Source organism: Botryllus schlosseri, chromosome 16, assembly GCF_051294905.1.
Source record: "Botryllus schlosseri isolate E-star chromosome 16, Bs_hap1, whole genome shotgun sequence".
In the NCBI taxonomy this organism is placed as follows: Eukaryota; Metazoa; Chordata; class Ascidiacea; order Stolidobranchia; family Styelidae; genus Botryllus; species Botryllus schlosseri.
Window position 1 is genome coordinate 18,982,513 of NC_137251.1, and position 12,514 is coordinate 18,995,026.

Consider the following 12,514-nt stretch of genomic DNA (forward strand, 5'->3'; position numbering starts at 1 on the left):
CTGACGATTACCGCCGGACGAGTGTCAGCCGGAGTCAGCCCACTTAGCAAAAGATCAAAATAGAAAATTAATGAATACGGTTTTGGCGTGAAAATTAATGTTGGGATAACTCGACTCAAGTTTTCCGAATGACTTGAATCGATGCGAGTCACTTACCAATGAAAATTATAGAATGACTCGTGATTTGCGGCCAAATTTTGATTCAAATTTCAATTCATGACATCGGCCTTGGGGGGGGGGGCGTGAAAGCATTGAAGGGGGGCGCGAAGAAGCGGTCAACTGGAAAAATTGAGCGCGATTTGCCTCCAGTTCACGCGTGTTTCTCTATATACAGGCCTAATTTCATATTTTTAATTCTCTCATCAACACTCATAACCTTCCATGCCATCAAACAATCTGTTTGGGTTGCTAGCATCCCGGTTGGATTTTGTGATATGACGATAAGGAGGGGCTTGAAATTTGTCACTATCAAAAAGGGGGGCGTGTCTAAAAAAAGGCTGAGAACCACTGCTCTAGAGCCATATCGGGTCTTCCTGGATATGCCATTGGCGATTAGATAAGAGGAAACTACTCGTAATGTGTCGTTAAGAGTATTCTGGCAATTTTGAACGATCCCCAGCGTCAAAACTCGATTGAATCCTTATCCACATAGTCTAGGCTTCTTTTTCAAAAACCTGTAAATTTTTCAAATTTTTCCCACTTCGCGATCATTTGACCAAAAAAAAAAAAAAAAAAGGTCTTCCCTTCCGCTCAGAGCTCAAAATAACGTTTTTCACTCCACATTGCCAAGGTCTTCTTTTCGCTAAGAACTAAAATCACCGCTTTTCCCTCTGAAATCCCCGCCGGAGCTTCACTTCTGCACTAATTTGCGGCATATCACTCGCAATTTCCTCTAAATCTGACCTAAATTTCAAAAAAAGAGGACAAAATCTCAAAAAAGAGGACAAAAGGGCGTCCTCCGAGGACACCTTCAAAAAAGTCAAAAAAGAGGACAAATCCTCTTAAAAGAGGACGTATGGTAAGCCTAACATATGCAGGACTAGATGTTATGTGAAGGTCACCACAACTCTGTATAAATTCCAGGATGGCCCAATCGGTGAATGAAATAGTATGTGACAATTTTCCATGTATTTCGCTGTGGTCAGAGGACGCATCAGACTTCAATATATAATCGTTTTATTGGGGTTTCAGTGTATGTGTTCAAGATACGGGCGCTGCCCATGGATCAAATTCGCAGAAGGGATTGTCTTCCAATTATGTATTTCTGTTTAAAGTTTAAGTTCTATTTTGGATAACTCAGCAATGTCAGCATTGATATTATGGACAACGCTAAGCGCAATTCAACAAAAATGCACTGATCATTGCCTATATTCGTATTTACTTCAGCAGCGTCTTGACAGACGGGTGCGGCGCATAGTCATTGAAACCCTCACCACGTACACAAAACACATATGTTTTTTTTATCTTCTCCTCAGTTCTCCGTGTAGACCTATGAATAAGGTTACTATGTTAATTGCGCAGAATTACTTGAAAACATAAGATTTTAACAGCGACGATCAACATGGGTGAGTCTACACTTTATATTTCGATATTGAGGATAGTCTATATAGCCCTGTCATTTAATCGATTTTGCTAACCGCAGAGCAGGGCAACAGCAAACACACGACACACGTTGCTAATGGCTACCATGAAGATATCAAAGCATGTGTAAGAGCTAATAGAATTGAGGTATATGAGGAAGAAATGGGAATCAAAGCGAAGATAGGCGGGAGTGTGACCCATTGTAATTAGGAATACACGCTCATTGCCCAACGCCCATTGCCGCGACGCCAGCCGCTGAGCACTCTCATATCACTCTCGCCGCGCAGCCGCACCTTTGCTCTTGAGCTACTCTCTCGTTTCCCCAGACAGCATTGTTGCGTCACCATGCCAATCTCCATAACAATGAATCATTTGGGACTGATTGTAGGGGTTCCAGGGCAATGAGCGGAATATAATTTAAAATTACCGTTATCAGTACAGCGTCAGATTTCGATTAATACCCGTTTTATCGAATTTAATGCTCGACAAGCCGGTCAAAAATTACCGTGAATTTGCCTTTGACCAAATGGAAAGTATGACGTAGACCAATTTCACTGAGCCATGAGATTTGCTTGTTTCACAGCCATATAGGACACTATGTTGGTACCATATCATATTAGTGACATGCCAATCAGTGTTGTTACGGTGATATGTTCTGATGATGATGAAAAATGTACCTACCCATTCATTCGAGCCGGTTCGGTGTCACATTGAAGTTGGTCCGACACTAGATTTGTCTACAAAGGTCGCGGCAAAGCGTTAGAGATTTTCATTGCTCCAGATGTAGCCTATTTGAATCGCTCGCACACCAGACGAAACTAAAAGAATATCTCCCTCCGAGAGACAAACACGATTCAAAATTCGCAATTCGACACGGGGCTCATTATTTTCCTATAGGCGGGTCTCATTAGATACGTGCAGCTCAAGCTGTGGGCGCTTGAGTATTTGGCGCTGGTCACTTCGGCGTCTTGATAGTGGACATGTCGATGTCGAAGGTTTTGGCCAGCAAGCGGTGTCATCTCGCCTGCAACAAATGGCACCCATGTCTAGCTGCGTATTGATCGCATCGAAATGTGATGCCAATTTGCGGAAAAGATCTTTATGACTGACAGAACATCCAAAGTACCTACGATTTCAATTTCAAAACTCTAGAAGTATCAGTCGAAATGAAAAAACAGAACACGTCATTGGGGATACTATTCAAAAGTCATATGGTCCTCTTTTATGAGAAATTGTCCTCTTATTTGCCAAAGCGTCCTCTTTTATTTCTGTGAGTGTTAGGCAGCTAAAATGGTAATATCGGCAAGATTGAGACGAGAAAACTGCCCTTCAATACACCTAACGTTAGTGAAGGTTGACTAAAAATAAAAAGGGCCACCCAACGCAAATTTTCCTCCGCAACCGGTTTTCAGGCAACTGGCTAGCTAAATTGATCTTTTTGAAATTTTAGTCAGCTCACAACCGATCACGATTTCCCGTAAAAATCTCCAGTTGCAATGTCTGTTATTGGCTCTTGTAATAAAGTTTCCTCTATCTCGGATCTCAAAATATAGTAACCCGAGGAAGATAGCCTGAGGAATTTGGGGGCTGTTTTGACGGTGTATCAATACTTTATTTTCATAAAAGTTGAGTAAAGCCCAGAATTTTCGTCGCACTTCGCGCACAGTCCATATGGAGTGACCAATATGATTACACGAAAGTATTGGTGAATATAATTTAAGTAGCGGGTTTCGTGGTTCCGTTCACACCGAATTGTCGCCGATATGAAATATATCAGTATATATGGCCCGGCCAATCATAATGTTTGAAACTGACGTTTCGCAATCTAGCATTTAATTATCATATCGTAATCTAGCAGTCCATAGCGTGTCCTAATCTGGAAAAGTGGACCCTAACTTTTTTTTAGCATGAGACCTGTTTAAGCATACCACCTTTGAAAATTACTGGAGTAAAGACATGAGTAAAATTTATATTTCTCTTTCAATTCCCACTACCATACTTCAAGTTCAGATTAGTTTCAGTTCTTTTGTCTGGAGAACATACAAGTTGAAGTATAAAAGCAAGTGATGCCTTTAATTTCCGAAAATAAAGCTACACAATATGGCATTTTACGATCCACCATATTTTTATTAACTTTTTCTAATCGCCAAAGTATTTAGACCGTATCCGATACAACTTCTCTATATTGCTCTTCGACTAAACGACGGGCCTTATAATATGGGGGAGGGCGCCATACCATGATATTTTCTAAATCGGGCTGTTCGAGTAAACAGATGACTATAGTATCGCATTTCCATATCAATACTATCATTTTCATCCCATGATGCGGACGATTGCTTATGTTGTTAAAAATTCGATACCTTCTGGTATGCATCAATATGAATCAAGATCTGCACCTTCGCCATAGCTCAATTTGCATCTTTTGAAAATCCATGCGACCTAATTACGATCATCTCAAGAACTACTTACTTACTAGAGTAAATTTAAAGTCAGTCAATTCTACTTCCTCTTCAAGTAGTTTTAGATGGGTTATGAATGAAGTACTTCCACTCGTACTTGAGTAAATTTTGTCGTCGTCGCTACTTCTACTTCTACATGAGTAGCTTTCTTGACTACTTTGACCACCTCTGATCATTTGTAGACGAACAAGCGGCCGAATCTGAGATTAACGAAGATGAGCTCGACCGCGAGGCAAAGCTCGAGCAATGGCAGCGCGTGACCGAAGGTGAGAGAATTTGCTGCTATTGATTTGACTATTTCCTAGGTCTTCATTCTTGGAGCTCAGACAACGATTACATGGGTAAACTATATGCGCTACTGTATCCAGGGTTATAATGGCTCGAGTAATGTTCCATATTACGAAACTTGATTCACTTTGTGTATTTGAGTCGACTTGTGATCGAGACGAATTGGGCAAGAAAGAGTCTTTTAACTGTTTGAATGACTTTGTTCAGAATGGAGGTGGATAAAAGGAGTCATAGTTTGCTCTCAAGTAGAATTGGAAATAACGACGTTAATTCACAGTCAAGTACAAGTAGCGATTTCCACGTAAGTAAAGGGGTTGGTATTCTAGGCCTACTATTGCCTAAAAACTGAGAATTGGGAAGTAGAAGTAGTCTAAAACCGAAATCACTTAGTGCAAAGGAGTAGTGCAAGTAAGCAAAACCGTACTTCGACAAGTTGTTTACAGGTAATCTCTTGTTAAGAGTGACAAATGGTATACTATGTGTGCGAGGGACTCGTATCGCCCAAGCAGATGTGTAGAAAAAGTGATAAACATGACTTGAACTCGAGAAAAAAAGTGATAAACAACTTGACCCGGACTTGGACGTGACTCGGTCGTGGGATACCATAAAAATAAAATGTTTGTAAACGCCGCAGAACCTGTCCTGTTCTATAGATATTGCATGAATTGTCTCGTGAATTAGATGAGATCCACTTGATTTTATCAAAAAATGGTTATCCCGAAGATGTGTTTGAAATACTCCATCACAAGGGTGTTAAAACGATCGGATCCAGCTTAGGGTCGCCATACGTCCGGAATTTCCCGGACATGTCCGGAAATTCTCCAAAAAAACTGCGTCCGGGAGGAAATCCTAAAATATGCCCTAATGTCCGGGATTTTGAAGGCTTGAAGTAGGCTAAAAATTTATTCGTAAATCAACATAAATAATATTATTTTTAAGCAGATTTATGGTATTCGAAATTTTTCTTCGCGCTGGGCGCGATTTAATACTTACCGTATGTTGATATTTATATGGGGACGACGAACAGCCCTAGCAAAAATGGAAATACAATCAAAAATAAATGAAAACAGCCATCATTTACTGAAATAAGTGTAATTGTAATCGCAATTATAAGATAACGGTATATTCCGAGCAGTGACGTACGAGCATATGCTGCTGAGTTAACTAAAAAAAAGACCATCACTTCACCTCGACTCACGCATTACCTTTTTCAGTACTTCTGTAGTGTTTATTAATAAAATAATTTGATCACCTCACGTTTGCCGCCCCCTTGCAGCCTGCCGCACCTTGCGCAGATCCACAACCACAAAGTGGCTGCTACGACACTGATTCCGAGAGTAGTTCAAGGCCGTTTGGATGCTTTAGTTTAGTCAAAGACAATTGTTCTAAACCTGAGGCTCGTTTTCCTTTATTATGGGGATCGCGAAGATGTTGGACGTCATCTGCTTCCAAAATAGGCCGCGAGTAATTCTGGACAAGCTGACTTTTTTATTAATCAGCCTATCATTTTTTGAGTTGGACCGCGGAACATTTTCAAATTGGAAATAAACTTGCGGCCGTAAATGGTCGGAAACCAACGGATGTGCATGTGCAAACTACTGTTGTATTTTATAGTAATATATGAAAGAACCAATATTATTGACAGATTTAATTCACAAATTTTAACAAGCAGATGCATATAGTAAGCCCGCAAGAAGTAGCATCGATTACCCTCGGCTCGGCTCGACCATGTTTCTATGTGTCGGAGGTTTATCTGGGTTCCTCATCGCCGATCCCGCTGTAAATACAGCGCCTTCAAAAGCCCAGTGGAAGAGAGAGCCGAACTCTTGAAAGATGGCGGCAGCTACAGATCACGATGAAGGAGCAAAAACGCTAAAAAGACACCTGTCGTTAATGAAATTCGTGTACTGGGCGCAAATGACTATAATAGCGATAAGCGCCAATGATGTGTCAATAAAACAAACAAACAAACAAACCCTATGGTGGGCCCAAGATTAGTGCTTTTATGCGTGGATGGGGGCTGAAAAAATGTTGTTTCGGACCTGGTTACAATACACAACCAGATAACCGCACGGATCTAGCAGTATAGCCGGGCTGTCAAACACACAGCCGGCGGACCGGGTAGGGTCCACCAGACGATTTCATCTGGCCCGTGACGAAATCTGTTGCAGACCCAAGCAATCATACCAGAGCTCACATTAGAGACGGCTCAATTCAAAATCTATGTTTCACTTTCACTCCACTCCTGTGTACTCCTGTGTACAGACGATAGGCGAAGCTTGCTAGTGTGACGTCAGATTGACTGACTGTGTTCAAACCTTATTGCAAAATCCGCTAGTGAGCGCTAAAGAATGTCCGGAATTTTATCTACAAAAATATGGTAACCCTAGCCACCAAATTAGGACCTCAAACATGTTTCAATGATGATTGCATGTGCGATGTTTCTGTACCTATCTTGGTTCAGCAACGTGTCTAATCGCTTTGAAAAGATCATCAAATTTGCAATTCATCGCTGTTATTACAACTTTAACGCGCATGTTGGTGTGTACAACTAGACCACTTTTGCCAAACACCATGAAGCAGTGTTTTATAAACTGGTCGCCAGCACCCCCCAAGGGACGGTTTGGATTTTGAAGGGCGTGGAAACGTTCAGGGGTCGCCATCACGATAGTTCGGGTTATTTTCCACTAAATGTTTTGAACGAAGTACTTTATTGCGCAGCGAACAGCGTGTCGAAATCGAAAAAAGAGACACTGTACCACTTTTGAGAGTGAGAGCCCTTTGTATATTAAAGATGCTTTGAAGCTTTTTGTTCAAAACGATTAACCAAATATAATTGTATTTGAGAGCTACAAAATTAATTCTTCAGAATATTGTTCATGGTATAGTATGGGCCAGGGGTGGCACTGTTTAGTGTTGTGACCCGCAACCGCACATTAACGTTACATAAAATGGGTTGCTTTGTTTGGAATACATTCATTTTAAAGGTAATAACTGGGTGCAGTACTAAATTCAATGTGAGCCAAGATCCCTACCACTATTTCAGTTGATTTACTACTCACAGAAAGCAATAAAACAAAACCCTACAATCAAAGGGCACTGCGCTCTAAAATGGTGTGGTGTCAAATTGAAGCACAGAGTGGATTAATAATTGACAGTAATATGTGAAACATATTATAGACGAAATTCATTCATGAGGTTGAAAATATTTTCGCGCTTGGCGCGACTGTAAAACGGTTCCCAGACAGTTTTCCTGACAATAATACTCGAGCAAGCTTGTGAGGGTATTCAGCTTCTACAAGTAGAATCTTTGCGATGGCAAAAAGCCCCCACAAGGTCTCTCCTAGGTGAGATGTTACCGGTAGCTACTTCATCATGATTATTATTTATTGCCCAGTTGGGCCACGACGAATCTCCACTGGAATACAGCCGTATGATATACATGGAAATATATGAAATGGGGCGTATATAACAACAATGCTGAACAGTGGCCAGGGGGTGTACGAGTTTTGCACAAACGTTATAAGGTTGAAATGCAGTGCTCTATTGTAATGGATGTTGTAGTGAAAGCTATGTTCAAGCTTAGTTACCATTACAGATACGGAAGTGATTTCATTGACCGGGGAATTGACGGAAAATAGGGAGCTCGATGGCGGTCCGCGGGCATCAGGTTTGCTCGCCATATATCTTTAAGAGCCCTTTTCTCATAGGCTGCTTATGTCGAATTCCTACAACGCTTTTCTTACCTTGAAACATGCTTGAAATGGAATGACATGAATCAGTATCACATCGCCGGCAACCGCCTATACCGTTATAGAGTTAGTTAGTATTAATGTTTCTGTGTTTTTGTTTTGAGTATTTTTGCATAGGTTAATCATCCTGATTGTCCTTGTTGACGAAGAAATAAGCCTCTCCATCCCCTGCCCCCAAATTTACAGCGCTAGCGGACAGAACGGACGCTCCTTGGCAATGTCGGATCAAAAGACGAGTGAAAAAGTAAATGGTTTTAGTTTCGTCATAACAAAGCTTGAAATCGAGTCGTTGCAATCCGCTCTCAGATATTTCGGGACGAAAGGCAATGACGTAGGACAGATGGAATATCCACGTGGCATTTGCTCAACGGACTCTAACGACATCGCGGTCGCAGATTGCGAGAACCACCGGATCCAGGTTCGTTGTTTTGTTCCGACAACTTTTCTTTGGCTGCAACATTCGTGCTTCAAGATCTTCGACGTCAACGGACAAGTGAAGGGAGTCATCGGGTGCGCAGGAACAGCGGAAGGTCAGTTCGGTTATTTGCATGACGTGTGTATGACGTCACGTGGACGGATTATCACCTCGGACACGGGGAATAACCGAATCCAAATATTCGACGAAAAAGGAAAGTTCGTTCGGAAGTTCAATGTCGAAGGAACAGGTCAGGTGTGTGACGTGCCAATGATCGGTGTGACGTGACGTCATGATTTGTTCAGGAGACGGAGAAATGGGCCAACCTGTTGGAGCAGCGACGGACGACAAGGGTTTGATTTACGTTTGTGACAATCTGAATCACCAAGTTCAAGTCTTCACGGAGGAGGGAAAGTTCGTTCGGAAGTTCGGTTCCGAAAGTTTGGGATGTCCGTTTTTTCTTTCCGTGACTTCAAACGGCAGAGTACGGGAGTCGTCAGTTCCTTACGAACTCTCGTGACATTTTACCCTTTTCGCAGGTGGTCGTTAGTGACTGGCACGATCACAGGCTTCATGTCTTCGACCCGCACAGCGGCCGCCATCTTCATCATGTCGGTTCGGAAGGAGCGAACGTGTCTGAGTTCCGGTATCCGCAAGGTGTAGCCACAGACAATCACGGCAACATGATCGTGTGCGACAGCGGCAACGACCGGGTTCAGGTCTTGACGAGCGATGGAAAATTCGTGACTTGCTTTGGGAGCCAGGGTTCTGAACCGGGACAGATGAAGATGCCTGTAGGAGTTTGCGTTTTGTCAGACGGTGGAATCGTGGTCTGTGACTGCATCAACCACAGAGTGCAAACCTTTTGAACAACAAAATTCCTCAGAAACGCGCGAAAAAACGAGCGACGATGACGGCGCAGAAAAGAAACGCGGCCATGTCCGAACGTGATCTGTGTCTGTACATTTCATGTGTGTGAGAGAGTGCGCGTGAAAACTGAATTGAAATTATAATATTTTAAATTTATTTGTTTTCAACTTCTAAGAGCATTAATTATGTCGGTGGATAGCCGGACTGACGTTTCTGGGTTAAAACACATCGTGGGGACTCCTGCCAGTAAGAAGCATTGATGTTACATCAAAACCAGTTACACCAGTGCTTTCCATCCTTTTGAGCACCATCCGCAGAAACCGACCCAAAATTATTACACGAAACGAAAATTGAAAAACTTACCGCTATTTTATTCAAATGACCAAGTAGACTACGAGTTGTTAGGATTACGGAATGTCTGTTGCTCAAGTTTTGTTATAAAAATACCGCATATAGGCCTACTACTTTATCACGTTTAATGTCTATTTCTGCGATTTTTCATGAATTTGAAACGATCTCTTATTCCTATATATTGGCGTCTAATTTGTTCCAGAGAGCTTTGCAGCATGCTGTTGCCACTATAGTGCATTGTGCTGTATTTGGGACTTTAGGTGCAGCTACGCAAAAACGAAATCCTGGTCGATCGTTTCAGGTTCCACCAATTTCCAAAAGATAAAAAGCTTCAAAAGATGCGGATTAATAGGGAAAAAAAATTGGACAACCTGCCCTACTTCTCAAGTGCGCTGGTATCACTTAAGAGTAGAAGATAACAACAGTAAAATAGAGTTAGATGAGTTTGAAAAAAGAGATTTAAAAAGGATTCTATGCCAAGCTGCAATCTTCGAGGTGAGGAAAACGATTCACGAACATACCAGAGTAAAACTTATACATCTCAGGGTGACTTCATCAAGACTTCTTCAAGTTTAAGACAACAGAGATTCACTTCAACGATGCATGCTGCTATATTGAAAGTAGCAGAGAGACTTGCATTGCAACTGACACAACTTTACACCCTACCATTGATGGTGTGTCTTTAATCGTCACACCCTAAATGGTAGTGAATTTGCCACCATGGGGGGAGTCAAATACGTCAACGCCGTGAAAGCTTTCACTTTGACCAAACTTTCACCTCCCTCGTGTATGTAAATGAGGTGTTTTCGCCCATCATGTGATAATTTCGCTGCTTATCTTGAAATGAAATGAATATTTGCTGAGACAAAGGAATCAATTCGCATTAGCATAGCGACAAAAACTATGAGCTGCGCCCTTGCCGGGAGTATAGAGAAGGCGGGCGGGCGAAGTATAGAGAAGGCTCAATGGATGCACCAAAGTTCTTGTTGAAGTTTTAAGTACAATTATGTCGTAAAAAAGTAGTAAAAAACTAGACTTTTAGTGTTTTAGATCTTCTAGGCGGGCTTGACCCTACCGAAAAAATTCAAAGATTGGTAATTCGAGAAGATATTATGTAAAATAAAATCTAAAAAGTAGTGGATAGAGATAAATCGTAATGAAGTGAAGATGTTATAGTACATTGTTCTTCAACCGGGTGTTTCGTACACCCCAGGATGTACCATAATTTTAAAAGGATGTAGCACTCGGATGAGGTGTACAGGGGTGTACCAGATTCACATTATAATGAAGCGATAAGACGATGACTATGGATCAGGGGTGGGCAATTATTTTTCCCCGCGGACCAAATGAGAAGCAGAGAATACGTTGACGGGCCGAGTCAAAACATTTAGCTGTGTTCTCCAGCGCAAGCAGTGAATTGCTATTTGAATAAATGCTGCTCAGTGGATGTGTTGATATTAGGGAATGAGAAGGTGACGGTTAATTACCAAAATAAGAATATTTATTTGCCGTCATATTTCGAAACAATGTTAAACATGATACCTTTTGAGCTCTCTATAAATCCCCATCAGCATTTTTCTATCAAGACATTAAAATGTTTTGAGATATTACACGGCTTATTGTCTTGGCCGCTGCCTTCCGAACACTGTGTAGCTTGACAAAATAGCCTTGTTGCGGAGTGAAGCTTAGTTTTTCTGAATTTCGCTCTCCCTTGACCGAGTGCATGTCTTCGTGTTTTTGTCATCAGAGCTACTTAAATTATACTCCTTTTAAACACGGCGACCTGATCGGTAGTAACTACTAAAAAGACCGGTTCAGCAAACAAATGTTCATTGCTCCAAACCGACTTTGAATTTCAGCTTTCGGGTTTCCTTATTTGACATGCCCGTTCATCTTTTATGGGTGATGATGACTCATAGTAATCACAGGTACCGATGGACTTGTATTACGAATGAGGGATTTTGAAACGTATCACGTAGCAATTTGAAAGGCAGACCGTGCAGTGCAGTGGTTCTCAAACTTTTTTAGACACGCCCCCCTTATGATATAGTGAACAATTCAGCACCACCTTTATCGTCATATCACAAAATGAAACCAGAATGCTGGCAATCCCAATGAATAGTTTCATGGAAGGTTCTTATGACTGTTGGTGAGAGAATTCTTAAATAAGAAATTCGGACAATACACAGAGCAAAAACTATAAATTAAAGGTAAATCGCGCGAAGCGCGAAAATTTTATTCAGTTGACCGCAGCCCCCCCCCCTTCAGATGGTATCAAGCGCCCCAAGTTTGAAAACCACTGGTGCAATGCTTAATGTGACAATTCCAACAAAGACGGCTTGGTGAATTCTTGTGACTTTGATTGTTACCGCATAATTAGCCGCATTGACTTTACTTTGAATCTGGATTACGCATGCGAGGTACGTATAATCGCGGCATAATAATGAACAGGCTTGAAAGTAAACGAATTTTCAGTTCAGTTTATACAGGCGATCGGTTTAGTCCACGCAGCAACATTGAAAAGTAGGTTTTATGTTTTGAATTTCAAGTAACTTCACGCGAGCCGTACAAAATGTCTCCGCGGGTCGCACTTTGCCCAGGTCTGGGCAAACTTTTCAGCTCGCGGGCTGCATTCAACATCTGATTACATTCGTGGGCCGCACTATGGTAAAATCGTTTTTACAAACCAAAACGAAAGCTTTAATTAAAATATATAAAGCAGTGATTCTTAAACCCAAATCAGAGGTTTAGTGGCATCTCGCGACCCAAGCCTCACACATCAAATCGTATACATTTTA

The 12,514-nt window shown here is 41.6% G+C and overlaps 1 protein-coding gene across 1 annotated transcript; it reads left to right on the forward strand.

The window, feature by feature from the left end:
* The first annotated feature begins 922 nt into the window (after positions 1 to 922).
* LOC145458678 (uncharacterized) lies at positions 923 to 9,895 on the forward strand. Its single transcript, XM_080337126.1, has 8 exons — positions 923 to 1,565; positions 4,223 to 4,306; positions 7,927 to 7,998; positions 8,267 to 8,324; positions 8,387 to 8,498; positions 8,553 to 8,745; positions 8,801 to 8,979; positions 9,035 to 9,895. Exons 1-8 carry the CDS (start codon positions 1,562 to 1,564, stop codon positions 9,362 to 9,364), a joined length of 1,032 nt encoding a protein of 343 aa, XP_080193252.1. The 5' UTR covers positions 923 to 1,561; the 3' UTR covers positions 9,365 to 9,895.
* The last annotated feature ends 2,619 nt before the right edge of the window (positions 9,896 to 12,514 follow it).

What these genes read in the sequence shown, in the direction of transcription:
- LOC145458678 (XM_080337126.1), top strand. An exon ending in ATGGCAGCGCGTGACCGAAG is followed by an intron (nt 4,307 to 7,926) that starts GTGAGAGAATTT and finishes TTACCATTACAG; the next exon opens with ATACGGAAGTGATTTCATTG. An exon ending in GTTCAATGTCGAAGGAACAG is followed by an intron (nt 8,746 to 8,800) that starts GTCAGGTGTGTG and finishes TGATTTGTTCAG; the next exon opens with GAGACGGAGAAATGGGCCAA.